This window comes from Embiotoca jacksoni, unplaced genomic scaffold (assembly GCF_022577435.1).
Source record: "Embiotoca jacksoni isolate LCO1_2020_lvr unplaced genomic scaffold, fEmbJac1.0.p SCAF_47, whole genome shotgun sequence".
NCBI classification, from domain to species: domain Eukaryota; kingdom Metazoa; phylum Chordata; class Actinopteri; family Embiotocidae; genus Embiotoca; species Embiotoca jacksoni.
Window position 1 is genome coordinate 692,501 of NW_027185400.1, and position 15,000 is coordinate 707,500.

At 50.5% G+C, this 15,000-nt stretch overlaps 1 protein-coding gene across 3 annotated transcripts in view; it reads left to right on the forward strand.

Annotated features, from left to right (window-relative positions):
• Positions 1 to 14,196, forward strand: part of zbtb4 (zinc finger and BTB domain containing 4) — a 23,475-nt gene extending 9,279 nt beyond the window's left edge. For all 3 annotated transcript variants that reach the window (XM_069169849.1, XM_069169850.1, XM_069169848.1), the window contains exon 2: positions 5,325 to 14,196. In XM_069169849.1, the coding sequence (XP_069025950.1) occupies positions 5,341 to 10,812 (5,472 nt within the window). In that variant the 5' untranslated portion in view covers positions 5,325 to 5,340 and the 3' untranslated portion in view covers positions 10,813 to 14,196. The remainder of the gene's footprint in view (positions 1 to 5,324) is intronic.
• Positions 14,197 to 15,000: the final 804 nt, after the last annotated feature.

A 15,000-nucleotide genomic window follows, 5' to 3' on the forward strand; every position in this document is an offset into this window, starting at 1 on the left:
GTCGTGGTGGGTGTCAAAAAAAAAAAAAAAAAAAGAGGCGATGTTGTCATAGCTGTTGTTGTTTCCGTTCGGGTCACACGTTCAGATAAATAATGTGCCTTCAGGCCTTTTTTTTTTTTTTTTTTTGGTTGTTTTTTTTTTCTTCCCTGGACATAAAAGTGGCAGTCGCTGCCATCTTTTTGAGTTGGTTGGACGTGTTTACATTTTTTAATTTCGTTCAGGCCACAGAACATTAAAGGATGTGGACGCGTTCAGGAAACTGGTGCAGCGCTTGGCTTGCAGTTCGGCTCGGCCTCGCTTAAGAAAAACTCAAATGTTTTCTTGGTTGTTAGAGAGTGAGGAGCCCGTCGGGGCTTTTCAGCAGGGGCCGCGTGTAAAATTGAAAATGATTTTTTTTTTTTTTTTTTTGGAGGGGGGGGGGGTAGAGGGGGATTACCTCAAAAAGGTCAGCGGTCCGGTGCCGCTGCTGTCCGGGGGTGCTCTTCTGGTCCCGCCGTGTCCCCTTAACGCCTCCCGTGATTTCCGTTGCAGTGAGCAGAATCATGGGAATTACGTGCCGGGCTGAGAGCTAACGGAGCGTGCAGACGGTGGCGTTTTAGACATCGCGGGCAGGATCGCTGGTGCGTGGAGCGGCATTTCGAAAACGCCACGATACGGCAGTTTACACATAGGGGGGGTGGGGGGGAGGTGTGTGTGGGGGGGGGGGGAGGTGCTGCAAGTCAGTCACGCTGAGGGGTGATTTGAAAGACAAGGAAACCATTAAATGTGAACATGAGATAGATGTGTTTGAAGTCATCCCCCCCACCCCCCACCCCCCTCCCACTCACATCACCACAACCCCCCTCCCCGACCGATACCAACTTCCCCCTTACACCCCCCTCCCCCCCCTCCATCCCTTCCTCCATCCCTTCCTCCATCCCTTCCTCCATCCCTCCCTCCATCCCATCTGGCTGGCTCTACCACGCTCTCTTGGCCGGGGGGGGGTTGTGGAGAGTTCAGTAGCTGTTCTTGCTAACGATGTCCCACACCCTCCCACCCCCCTCCCACACCCCCTCCACCACCCCCCCTCCACCCCTACACAACCTCACGCGCACACACCCACTCTTGTCTTTACAGACCAACTGCTGCTTCGATAGTTGGGCCCCTCTGGCTGCCCCTCGCTGGGGGAAAACCCCAACCAACACCTTCCTCTCCCCACATGCTCCTCGCCGCTGGCTCGCCGGCTGGAGCACCGAGACCCCCCACATTCAGCCTCACAGGCACCCCCACCCACCCACCCACCCACCCTCCACCCTCACTCCCTCGCACACAGGAACACGCTAACACTCACACAATAACACCACCGCTCCTTTTAGTAATAATAACATGGCTCTCAGCAAAAAAAAAAAAAAAAAAAAAAAGCTAAATTCTTAATATGGATGCAGCGATATCGCTGAAAAAGAAGCGCAAAGACGGAATATGTCGAATTACAAAGTCACTTCCTGGTTCAGGAAGGCCGGCGTTATCTCACAAAGTAAACAAGTAATGAATATAATATTTGCATAACAGAGACGTCACGCTGTAGTCTTTGTTGCGGCGGATGTTCGTGCTCTCCATTCGCATATTTCAGATTGCATTCGGCCTCGAAACGTTGGCGATTCAAGAAGTTGCCGTTTTTGATCAAGAGCGAGAAGTTGTGTTTGTAGGTTTACGGTTTTCTTTTCGGTACCTCCGGCAAGACGATGAGGCATGGGGTCACGAGCGCTGGGTGCTGCCCCACGGCAGGCTTCCTGGAAGTTAGCCAATCGGAAGAAAGTGGGCTTTCAAGGGGGGGGGGCGGGGGAGGAGGGGGGGGGGGTAAAAAAAAGAGGCTCTTTTTCTGATGAAGGATGAACTGAGCAGCCATTTAAATAAATAGATCAATAAGGAGTTTTTTTTTTTTTTTTAAACTAAATCACAGAAAGGTCATTCAGAACATTCCTCGAATAAAAATAATAATTAAAAAAAAAAAACCTGGAAAAAAAGCATAATAGCTCCCCTTTAAGGAGCTGGTATACCGTGCGGTCGGCTCACCGTCGGTTTCACTTCACAAAATGATTTAGATCACGTCTCAAAACGTGGCCTCGTTTACAGCGTTGTCGGACCGCCTGTGATCTCTCTGATTTTGCAGTGACATGTTGTGTTTCCCAGAGCTCACTTGCTATTTTGTGGAGTATAACGGTCATAACTGTGAAAATAAAAAGGAAATTGTACTCAAACAGAATTGCGGTGAGAAATGGCAACCGTACTGGTGATTTAATTATTTTGGCAGTGCTCTATTTAAAACAAAATTAATGATGCATCGGTGCAAATGATAGCTATTTACGTTATATTAAATGTGACATTAAGTGGCACTAAAACAGTATTAAAATCTAATTCGCTATAATCAGACCTTTAATCCTCAATTATGAGACGTATTGGGGGCAAAAATAGCTCAAAGCAGTTTGAAGTTCTCGTTGGACCTCATTAAATATATTTTTGGTGAATTTTTCTTTTGAGTTGGACAAAAGCAAAAGAATCAGCTTGGTTTCTAAATCCTAACAGTTATTTGTCTATCAGCACGAGTACCAGTTTCAGTGAACAGAAACAGATTGCTCAACGTCTGGTTCAAGGCCCTGAGCCGGAGCACCAGCCAAACTCCTCTGCCATCCCGCCTCATGTTATGCAAGGCCACTTTAGCAGCGACGTTGCTGCTGACTGATTGCCCGTTAAAATTCAGGCAGATTACAAACTAATGGTTTCCACGGCCGCAAAGCCATCCACCTTTTTCAGATGCTAATGGGAAAAGTATTTCAAAGTCAAATAGTAAAACTTCTGTCTTCAGCGGGCCCCCGTAATTCAAGCACACAAGCAAGATTTAATGTCCCCGAAGTTGATTGGGTTTTTTTTTTTTTTTTTTTTTTTTTAAAGTGAAAGTGCGGTGAGGAAGGAAGACAAACCGGCAAGTTTGTGCTATTTTTAAGGTTTTAAAAATGTCCGGGTGAAATCAGATGTTTCCTCACATTTTCCATTTGATATGGAATACAAATTGAATCACTGCATGCTGAAAGTACGCCTTTGTTCCCTGTCAGGGAGGCGTCTTTGTCATTATATGAAAGCCAATACGTTCAGTATAATGCGCTTTATGTTTATGTGAGTCTGCTTTGTAATTTGTCCTGCACCAGCTCGAGCACCTGTTTCGTGCTGTCTGGTTTTTGTTGTTGCCACAAGCGTAAATAGACGAGCACTTCACAGGCCAACCGACATGTTTATTTGTGCAGAACATCCTGTTGCGGAGAGGTGTGGGAAATGGGTAGCTGTTTATTTTGACGTCGCTTTAGTGTCCTCACGGTCACATTCCTTTCGTGAGCGGCAGAGAAGGTTTGCATCTCCGTTGTCGTTCGCTCATCCTGCACAAACAACAAAAGAGGCAAGAAAAAGTGTGTCCTTCCACGCGCAGTTATTTTTGTGTGTGTGTGTGTGTGTGTGTGTGTGTGTGTGTGTGTGTGTGTGTGTGTGTGTGTGTGTGCGCGTGTTATGAGTAAATCCGGTACATTCAAAGCGTGTTAAAAGCTGCCTGTCACAGTCAGACGGCGTGTCGTGCAGCCTCGGCTCGTACTGTGGCTGCGTGCGTCACAGGGAGATAAAGAAAAAGAGCGAGGGGGCGTCGTACGCATTTTCCTGTCCGCGGCGCGAGCATCAGATGAGATGGTGAAATTTTTAGCCTCAGCGCCGTCTCTCAGTGTTTTCCGCCCACTTGTAGCAGCCTGCCTCTTGACATAAGGGATTTCCTGCACAACATCTATCGCTCAGCAAATATAAGTGACAGCGAAAGGCCCCGCTTCCAGTACGGAGCGACGAAAATATACACGGGCCTGGCGAGACGGCATCTTTGTTCAGTTTCAGATCCTGAACGAACGGGTTTATTGTCGGTGTGCCGAGCGTGTCATTACCAGACACTTCTGTTTTCCCTTTTGTTGGCCGTACGTCACGGCCGCTGCAGCCCGGCGTCGGGCCGCCGTGCACTCCCGGTCACCCCTCGGTTTTTGAATATCATTTACAAGCGGTCCCATTCATGTTGAACTACTTTGTTTATGTCTGTCGTGCCGGCGGGCACGTCGAGAGTGCATGTATGTGCAGCGGTGTGTCGGCGTTGTAGCCGGGGCTCCTGCGTGTCTGACTCTTCACTAACCTTCACTCTCTTTTCTCCCCCGTTTTCTCTCACCCTTTCACTCTTCCCTCATCCTCACCCTCTCTCTCACTCTCTCTCTCTCCCTCTCCCTCCTCTCTCCTCTGCAATAACAGTGCTGACCTAGTTTCTGCCTGTTCAGGGCTGCCTGTGGAATTTTACAGCGGCCTGCCTTCCTGGCTGCTTTTTGCTGCTTGAAAACGAAGGCAGAAAAGCATGACTGAGGTTTTTTTTTTTTTTTTTTTTTCCCCTTCACGTCGCATCGTTACGATCCTCCAGTCGCCGTCGCCGTTCTTTTCCCCCCCTCCGTCTGCACACACCTAAAGCGACCCATTTCGAATACGGCCGAGCTGACTTTATCGCATGTGAATCTGCGGCTTTTTTTCTCGCGTATGGGAAATTGCAGCGGCGGTGCGTCCGCCACCACGGCAGTCGAATTAGAATGGAAATGAGAATAGCTTGCCGCTCATCTTCCACAGCTTAGCCCGAGATTGTACCGGATGCAGAGGGCGGAAAAACACCCCTTCTCTGTGCACATGCATGCAATATCCCTCCCTTCTCCTCTTCCCCTTCTCCCCCCACCTCCTCCTCGCCTTCACAAATAAATGGTTAGAGTCATGCCTGGCAAATACCAGCCACTGCCAGGAATGGCTAACAAGCCTTCTTTGCTCAAACAGCGAGAGAGCGGGACTATTTTTACGTGCATTGGGGCCACGGATCTAAGTCGGCACTCTATTCTGAGGGCATCTTGATTAAATCTGAACGCCTTCCAATTAGGCATCGGGAATGTTGTGTCACAGCCGAGAGAGATGGATCTCTGGAATGTGTTTCTGAAAGCTTGGCTGTGGCACGCTGAAATCTAAACCAGCACTGCCGCAGATTCATTCCTTCCCCCTGCCCGCTCCCTCCTTTCACTCACCATTCCTGGCTGAGCAGTTGGGAGTTCAGCTCTGCTGGGGCATTCAGTTTTTCTTTGCCGTTTTTTTCTCAAAAGCGTTTCCATCAGTGTCGAAGCGATCGCTTCTGCAAAACTTTTCGCTGCAACGTTTGTTCTTTACGTCGATATAAATGCACATTTTGTACGTTGTATCCCTGTGTGATGGTAATACCTGCTTTCTGACTTCTTTTTTTTTTGTAGATTTTGGGGGCTGGTCATGGTGTCCGGTGAGAAGGTGTGGGACCCCCTCCATGTGGGCCTTATTCAGCCACGTCTGAGTGAACAACGCCGGGCTCCTGGCCTGACTCCCCTCTGCAACCCCACACACAGAGCGACTAAGGACGCCGCATTCCACCAAAGTCAGCAGTTGTCCCGTTTGTCTTCCCGGCCACTGCCATCAGTGGCTCTGAACACCCCTCCCCCAGCTCAAGCATCCTCACCTTTACATTCACCCGGCAATTTGTACAACTCGAGCAAGACTGAAGGACTACGCAAACCGGTCCGCTGTCTTGGTGCGGCCTCTCAGTCTGAAGGGGAAGCTGAGCAGTTGGAGATGAAGGGTAAACGGCTCGGAGGCCGGGGAGAGGCCACGATGGAGGACAGGCTGGAGGATATGGGTGATGGACCTAACAATGCAAAAATCACCCTAAGCTTCCCGCTCAGTGCCGCCCCCCTCCCGACCTCTCTGACGTCGCCGAACCACTGTCACAGCTCCTCCTCGCCGTCCCCTTCCCCGCATCGACGGCGACCATCCTCCAAGAGCTCAGACAAGGGGTCGCTGTGGAAACTGGACGCCACCACGGACGTAAAGCACAGACCTTTTAAGCCCCCGAGACACGACAGCTCTCCGTCCTCTTCGCCCTCCTCCTCCTCGTCCCCCATGACTGTTCATCATGCACTTATCAGGAAGGATATAAAATCCCCGCCTCCTCTGAAGTGCTCCAAACTCAATTCAGAGACTCAGTTTCACAGGTCCCCTCCAAGGTCCTCCGGCGGGTCTTTAGGGGGCTGTTACGGGGGAGATGGGTGGGAGGAGAGGCACAGGGTGGCCAACGGTACGGCCTCACCCTCTCAGACCGCCCAGATCCTCTTCAGTCTGGGCACGTCGGCCTATCAGAGAGGTGGGGATGCAGAGAGGAGAGAGAAAATGACAGGAAGACCAGCTGGGAAAGCGGGAAGCCCACACGGACCGAGTCTGCACCCGCCCACCCTCCATCTCCCTCCCCCCTTACCACCGCCGCCCCCTCCCCCCTCTGAGGGTCTTACCGCACCCCCTCACTCGTCCTCCTACCCCCCTACTGACAGCCTGAAGCCCGAGCTGATATGCGGGGTGTGCCATCGGCTGTTCAGCTCGGCCTCCTCCCTCACGGTCCACATGCGGCTGCATCGTGGCAGCCGCGCCCTCAGTTGCCGTTACTGTGGCAAAGTGTTCATCCACAGCAAGAGACTGCAGTCCCACGAGACCTCCTGCAGGGTGGCGGGCCTGCCGTCTAACAGCCTACGCCCTTCTTCTCTCACCGTACAGCCGAAGGAGGAGCCGTTGGAGGAGGGCGAGGTGAGAGTGGAGGGGGGAGTGATTGTGGGGGGAACAGACATCAGTAAGGTGCGGCCAGGGAAGAAAGCGCGGAGCCTCCTGGCGCGTATCCAAGGTGATGATGCAGCAGCCGCAGAGCTGCTGGCGGGTGATGAGCACCATTTTGTGAAGGTGGTGGATGGCAATGTCATTTACTTCTGCTCTGTGTGCGAGCGCTCCTACATGACCCTGTCCAGCCTGAAGCGTCACTCCAACGTGCACTCGTGGCGCCGCAAATATCCGTGCCACTATTGCGACAAGGTCTTTGCCCTGGCCGAGTACCGCACGAAGCACGAGGTGTGGCACACGGGGGAGCGGCGGTACCAGTGCATCTTCTGCTGGGACGCATTTGCCACATACTACAATCTCAAAACACACCAGAAGACCATTCATGGGATTAATCCCAGCCTCATCTCCAGTGAAAAGACCGCTAATGGGGGTTATAAACAGAAAGCTAATGCCCTCAAGCTCTACCGCCTTCTCCCCATGCGCTCCCAGAAGAGACCCTACAAGACGTACAGTGACAGTTTGCATAATGGACTGCTAATGCCCCCATCCGACACACCTTCCCTCTCCCTGCCTGGCCTGGGCTGTGCTCTCGGCCCCGGGGACCTACAAAGCCTCATCGGTGGGGCCCACCCTCAGAGTGTAAAGCCTGACCCAGATGCCTTCCCCGATGGCTTCCCTGTTTCTGTGGCTGCTGAGCACAGAGACCTCTCTGGACTAACACCCCTCCCCCAGACGGATGTGCCCCAAGTTAGAAAACACGAGAGTGAGGCCCTCGAGTCAGAGCAGGGGAGAGGCAGTGGCAGCTTCAAAATGTCCAACAGCAGCAAAACCAAAACTCCCAAGACCTGTAGAGGCACGGAAACAAGCATGCCTTCTGTGATAACATACGGGCATACAAAACCCTCCGTCATAGTTCACGGGACAGCAGTGTCATCCTCCGTCATAGTCCATAGCAACCAGGTCACCTCTGGGAGTGAAAAAAGCCCAGTGAACAGCCCGTCCTCTGAAACCAGTAACAGTCAGACTTCACTGAAGGGCAGCCCCAGGCCAATCAAAAAGCATAGGGATAGTTCAGATAACCACAGAAAGAGGTCCCGAGACAGTTCAGACACCACGGAGGAGGGCGGAGGCGGCAGACAGGAGGCAGAGACGGGCAGATTATTTCACAAATCACGCAAGTCCCACAGCAAGAGCGACATTTCGAACTCAAAGCAGCTGTCTGTAGGGTCACAGGTCAAAGAGGCGGGGCCACTGTGTCAGATCACTGTACGTATCGGGGAGGAGGCCATCGTAAAGCGCAGCATCTCTGAGACGGACCTGAGGAGAGACAAGAGCCTCTCTCCCCCCAAAACCAAACGGAGTGAGACGTCGTCCGCGCGGGAAGCCAAGGAACCGCGGCACTCTCACTCCCACCACCACCACCACCACAAACACCGCCTCCCGAGCAGAGCCAGCCTGGAAGCAGAGGGCGAGAAGGACGGAGGAGACTGCGAGGAGGAGGTCGGGAAAATGAGCTCCAAATCCCCCGACGGAGTGAGGGAGTACTACTTCCGTCGGGAGGTGCGCGAGCAGGACAGCGACCACGACACGGAGGATAATTTATGGCGACCTTACTACTCCTACAAGCCGAAGAGGAAGGCCCAGGCACATCTACAGAGGGTAAAGAGCTGGCAGAGGAAGCTGAATTACAAGCGCTCCATTCGGCTGAAGAGGAGGTCCGAGAGACGTAAGAACATCGCGAATAAGGAAACGGGTAAATCTCAAGACGAAGACGATGAGGAGAGGACAATTGAGGAGGCTGAAAAACTGTCACAAACAAACAGAGACAAGGCGGAGGGGAAAAAGAAAGAATATCTCTCTGCCCCGTTGAAGGAGAAAAATAAAGATGCAGAAGAACAGGTTAAAGAGTCCCCTCAAGAGGTGTCCACCCCTCCTCCTCTGCACTCTCCAAAGCCTCCTCTGTCTACCTCAGTGGCACCGACAGGAATAAAGAGGCGGCCTTGGACTAACGGGAACGCAGCAGAGTGCGGTACGTGTGGCCGCTGGTTCTCCAGCCCCAGGAAGAGAGACAAACACGAGCTGAGCCACCTGCTGGAGTTCGTGTGCCTCTTCTGTCGAGCCACTTTCCCCTCGAGGGATAAATTGGAGGACCACCAGAGAGCGCAGCACCCCAGGCCCACCGAGGCACCCCCCGCGCCCCCTAAAGTCGGCGAACAAGTCGAAGGGCTCGGGCTCAAATCTGCGCCGGAGACCGCGAAGTATGACGAAGATAAAGGGGGTCAGGTGGGCTTCGGAGGGAGCAACTCCAGTCCGAGTCGCCTGAGCAGGAGAGCGTTATCGCGACACACCTGTCCGCAGTGTCACAAGGTGTGCAAGACGTCCTCGGCGCTGACTCGCCACGTGCGACGCCACGAGCTAAGCAGTTCCCCGGAGAGAGAAAGGGAAGACAAAGACTCAGAGCCCAAAACATCGAACACTGTTCTCAACACAGACCCAGAGACCGACAAGGCCCAGACTCCCAGCGCTCTCTCCGTTTCAGTCATCAGCTACTCAACGCCAGAGCCGCCCGCCGGCGCCGACTGTTCGGCGTCACGGCCGCACGAAGACCGTTTCAGTGAACTCGCAGGTGAACATCAGATCTCAGAATCCAGCGACAAACCCGAACTGACGGAGCTCACGCTCCCCGCTCCGGAGAGAGAGGCCAGACCACAGATAGCGGACCCTCCGTTAGAAAGCCCCGTCCACCTCACGCCCACGAAACACGAATTCACACCCGCCCCGCCCACGACGCTCCACAGCGTGCTCGTCATGAACGGACCCGAATGTCTCGACTACCGCACCCCCAGCAAAAAGAGCCTGGACAGCCACATCCACAGAATACCCAGCCCCGTGCACTTCCTGTCACCCACCAACACCTCTCCGAATGTGCCCGTGACGTCACAGACCAGAATAACCACTGCTGCTCCTCCTGTTTCCATGACAACAGCTCCCAGCTCCGAGGGGGGATTCGTGAAACGGGATGGGGTCATTATGGACCGGGAGAGGCAGAGCAGGAGCGGCATGTTTCTGCACGCAGGTTACGAGGAACCACCTCTGGTCCAAGATCTGAGAGTCCAGTCGCTGTCCAGGAGTCCGTCTCCCGACGAAGCACAAGACCTGACCATGTCCTCGATGCTCGCTAGAGAGAGGCAGAGGGAGAAGGAGAGGGAGCTGGAGAGGCAGAGGGAACACGAGAGGAACATAGAAATGGAGAAAGAAAGAGAAAAAGAGATCGAGAGGTCCCAGCAAATCAGCAGAGTCGCTCATGTCTCAGAGGACCAGATTGCACTCCTGGTTCCCAAAGAGGAGCCCTTGAGCCCCGTACCATCGCCCCAACACATCCCCACTCCAACCACTATGAATGGACCCTCTTCACACAGACACACTCCCAAGTCCCCGTGCCGGTCCCCCTCAGCTATTGGACTGTTAGCTCAAGCCAACCGTCAGGTTCACTCCAGTTCACAAGGACTTGACAGGCTCACGCTGCCCACCGGGGCAGCCGGGGCCGGTGACCGCCCCTCCGCCCACGCTCTGCTTCTCCCCCGAGCCCCCCAACCACCTGAGCCGGAGCACCAGGACACCGTTTCTTCCAGAGATTCCCAGCACGGGAACGCCACCCCGGTGGGCTACACCGCCCACGATTACCCATTACCCCTCATTGTGCCAGACGGCTACCGCCTCGGTAAGAAGCAGGAAGAAAACCTGCTCATGTCCTCCTATCCGCCCGGAGGTCTTCCCTTCGGCCCACTGGGAAAAGTGATGGTGCCTAACGGCGGGGACCTGGCCAAGCTGCCCTTCTACCCGGACCCTTACCAGCTGCTGTACGGGCCCCAGCTCCTGGCCTACCCCTATAACTTGGCCGCGCTTCCCGTGGCTCTGAATATGATGGCACCCGGCGGAGACAAGGTGGAGCCCCTGCCCTTCCTCCCCGCCATCTTCAACTACGCAGCCACCGCTGGGCCCTACATGGGCGCAGCGCCCCACCCCCTCATGTCACACCCCGGCCTCTACAGCAACAGCGGCGGCGGCAGCAAAAAGCAACGGGACAGCAGCAGCAGCAAACCGTAGGACACAGACGCACTATAAGGAATATATTTGAAAAGGGTGGACGGCCTCGTCTGCGGAGGCCGGGGGCGGGAGGGGTGCGTGCTCACCGGGTCACTGAGTGCACTCGCACAGTACCCCTGCCTCTCCTTTATTCAGTAGAGATCAGAGCTAGGCATCGCAAGGAGGAGGTGTGAAGGGAGGAGAAGGAGCAAAGAAGCGGGGAGGGGGGGGGGAGGCCTAATATCCTGAGTGACGTATCATTTACTCCCCCTATCTTTACTCCTGCTCACCTTTCGCTCACCTGTCCCTCCTGTCCGGCCGTAGTGTGTTGTAGTTCTAGAGCTTGATTAATCTTCCTCTCTGACTCATTATATTATCTATAATATAAGAATAAGAACTGCTAACAGGGTGTGTGTCGTGTGAAGAAAAAAAAAAAAAATTAGTTCAGTCTACTTCCCTTTATAGTCACCGCATAACGAGGATAAACGCTCTTCAGGGAAGGCCTGTGTGGGCAAGGATGAGGGACGAGACCGAGGAGCACCGACTCGCTCAGCCGGAGGCGGAGCATCGAGCAACTCAAACCTGGTGTATTTTTGTACGAGCGAGTGAGAACGCGGGTGCATCCTGCCGTCGGACTGTCCATGAAAGTTATATATGAGCATGTACGTGCACATGTATGTAGGGATTCGTGCATGCAGAGTTGGGCTTGAGCAGGTATTACTGCTAATGCGTGAAAGTGTGCGTGCGTTACTGTGTGTGTGTGTGTGTGTGTGTGTGCGTGTGTGTGTGTGTGTGTGTGTGTGGCTAGATCATTCCTTGAGAGACGCACACAGCATTCCTACGCTAGTTGGAATAGCTACTGTAGGTCAACGTGTAGAAGTGCATTTAGAAGTGATTCCTCATATCCAAATCATTAAGAAGTCAAAGCTACGGCCGGAGTCGATGACAATGACAGATCGTCTGAGCTTCCAAAGTCTCGGCAAAAACCTGGCGACTTTGCGGCCAGATGACACTGTAGGATCTGTATAGCATTCAACATAGTTTATACCTTATGTGCACAAAATAGAAAAAAAAAAAAAAAAAAAAGTAGTGGTCACTTAAAAGGGACACTTGTAGCTGCTTTGGAAATGTAGCTGGCCACTGGGTAAGAATTAAAGGCTGGTAGGACAATTGCACTTCCGTTCCTCATCTCATTTCCTTCACATGAAAAAAAAAAGGAGAAAAAAAAAAAAAAAAAAAAAAAGGAAAAGAATAAAAAAAACCAGTCAGCCTTCATCTTGCGTAGCTTTTTCCTCTTTGATTGGAGGAGGGAAAGGCTCCATTTTACTAAGCCAGGAACGAAGAAAAGCGACAGCAAAGAAGGAAAAAAAAAAAAAAGAAAAAATGGATTCAGGGTATTGAGCTTATTTCGTGATAGGAAGAGGAATATATGGGCACAAAACTGTTGGACTGAATCAGAAGGCCCCCCGCAGAAATGACGATGGGGACGCAAAAAAACCACAAAAAAACAAAATTGTTGTCCTGCTCCACAACTGAGGGGAGATTGGAAAAAGTCTGAACTATTTCCCTTCCTGCCTTGTGTCACTTACCGAGAGGTGGGAAACGGCTGAGCTTAGCAGCCAAAGTGGCGGCCGAAACTCTCCAGATGCCCCGCCGGGGCCTTGTTTTTGTTTTTGTTTTTGTTTTTGTTTTTGTTTTTGTTCTGTGTAATGTTATCTCTACATGTTTGTTCTGTTCAACTATGTTGTTTATGTTGTTTGGCCCTCTTACCAGATGGAAGTGGCTTCAGTGAAAGAGGGGGGAGGAAACTTAAAAATATGAATGTAAATTTAGTCATGAGGTTAATGAAGTACAGCTGCATTAATGGTAGAGTCGGTTTCAGTTCCTTTTTTTTTTTTTTTGGTTTTGTTTTTGTTTCTGTTTTGACACAAATAACCTGTTAAAGAACCGTATAACGTCTGGTATGCATATATACAGTAGTCCTAGGAACATGTCAGTAAACTTGGGTTCTGTATCCACAAAGCATGAGCAACACTTGCTTCCTAACCGTTTATATCCTCAGCAAATCTGGCATTGTGCGCACAGCTTTTGTTGGTTTTCCTTTTATATTTTTCTGGCCTTTTAATCTTCCATATCGCTTCATGTTTTTTTTTTTTTTTTTTTTTTCTCACAGACCACAATTTGGAAAAAAAAAAAAAAAAAAAAAAAATATTTAGCCGCCACACTGACATCCTACAGTCACTATCAAGCTGTTTAGTTCTCCCTCTCTCCTCGAGCATACACTCGCTCACCGCACCTCTTTTCAATGAAGTACATATGTGTCTGTGTGCGTGTGCGTGTGTGTGTGTGTGTGTGTGTGTGTGCGTGTGCGTGCGTGTGCGTGTGTGTGTGTGTGCGCGCGAGACGGTACCGGGGCGCCTTTTGGTTGAGGCAGGAGTGTTAAAACGCAGCGTGACCGACTGCAGGGGCGCACAAGCATCCCCTTGGGTGTGGTTACAAGCCTTTTTGCGTGCTTGGGTTTTTGTGTATGAGAGCGAGTGACTGCGTGAATAATAAGAAAAACCAAAATAAATCTGCCTAAGCAGCATATCCCTCGGCAGTATATGGGCCACCTGTTATTTTATTTTATTTTATTTTATTTTATTTTTTTAATTTCTTGACACTTTCCTGTGGGTTAGTTTCAGTGTAAAAAAAGCCTGTCTGTCTCCAATACACTATCTGAAGCCATTCCTGTAGGTGGAGATGTTTGTGTTTTTTGGACCATTTCTTATGCCATAGTTTGCCATCACGGTTATCACACAGAACCAAAAGCATGCAAATCGACGTATTGTAGTGACTGGACTGGAATCTGGTGGTAATATACAACTATTTACTGTATGTTTTAGTTTAAATGAATGTGCCTCTGCTTTGATATTTAAATAATTATCTATAGTAAGATGTGGATCTGCCAGATTTCAACTGTTAAAGGTGCCTTGTTATGGCATAAGAAATTTGAACGGTAAACGAGCGTTTCCTCGAGAAATGATTTGGAGATAGATTTCATGGCTTTGTTTGCTATGAAGCTGTTCATAGACGTAGGAGTGTGGCTAAACTGTTTTCAGTATCGTGTACATGTCTAGGGGTAAAACTGTGCCATATAGAGCCCACAAAATATGTTAATGTTATTTTTAAAAGATGTTTTAATGTTGCCTGATGACTTTGTCTTTAGATTTGATACAAAGGCTTGTAGCCACAGCTCTCCCAAAGTCTGTAGTCTCCTCTTTCCGACATCCTTCTCGTCTCTCTCTCTCTCTCTGTCTCTCTCTGTCTCTCTCTCTGTCTCTCTTCTCCCCCGTTTCAGTCTCCCTTTCTTTCTCTTTGCTGCAATCAAACAAAATAAAGTATTAACCTGATGACCCAATGAAATCAGCTCTAGTTTGGTCTCGTGATTTAATAACATGATGTCTGGTTTTGCGTCGTTTCATTTTTTTATTTTTTTTATTTTCTGTTGTGAAATGTGCCTTTTAACATTTAGTCACTTGCTAAACGCTTGAATGATGCTTTCTTCGAAGCACACGGCCCACGATGTCGTTTACTTCCATCGATGTGCGTTTAGTGTTCGTTTTAATATCTTTTCTGTTTCTATTTTTTCTTTTCTGTTTTTGGTATCCACGCGTTTTATGTAATATTAGCCACAGCACACATTCCTGTTTCTTTAAAAAAAAAAAAAAAAATGTTTTTAATGATGCACCATGTCGGATCAGCTGCTTAAACCTGACCCCGAGGCCGATTACAGCTTCCTGTTTGCAGAATGAGGAGCTGACGTTGTACCGTCGTTGAACGAGCAGCTCCACACTAGTGACACTCAGTGGTCTGAACAGGAACTGTCAGTTTGGTGACTCACTCCCAGAATATGATGTCAGAGATGAAAACACTTAATATGAATGAAATTGAATTAATCCCAGAACAGAGACCAAAAAAAAAAAAAAAAAAAGGTGCATTCATGGTCTGATGAATGATTGTGGCTTAAAGTCACAGTTTTTCTCCTGCAAGAAGTTGAATTGATTTAACAGGACGGATCTTCACAATAAATCACAGCTTTTCACAACACATGTTGCAGACTAATAACATTAATGACGGCTCTGTTGTCCTCAAACGGTCCCGGCGAGCTGCAGCAGGCGGACGGCGGAGCTTAAAGCTGATAAATGAAACGCAGCCATCAATCATCTC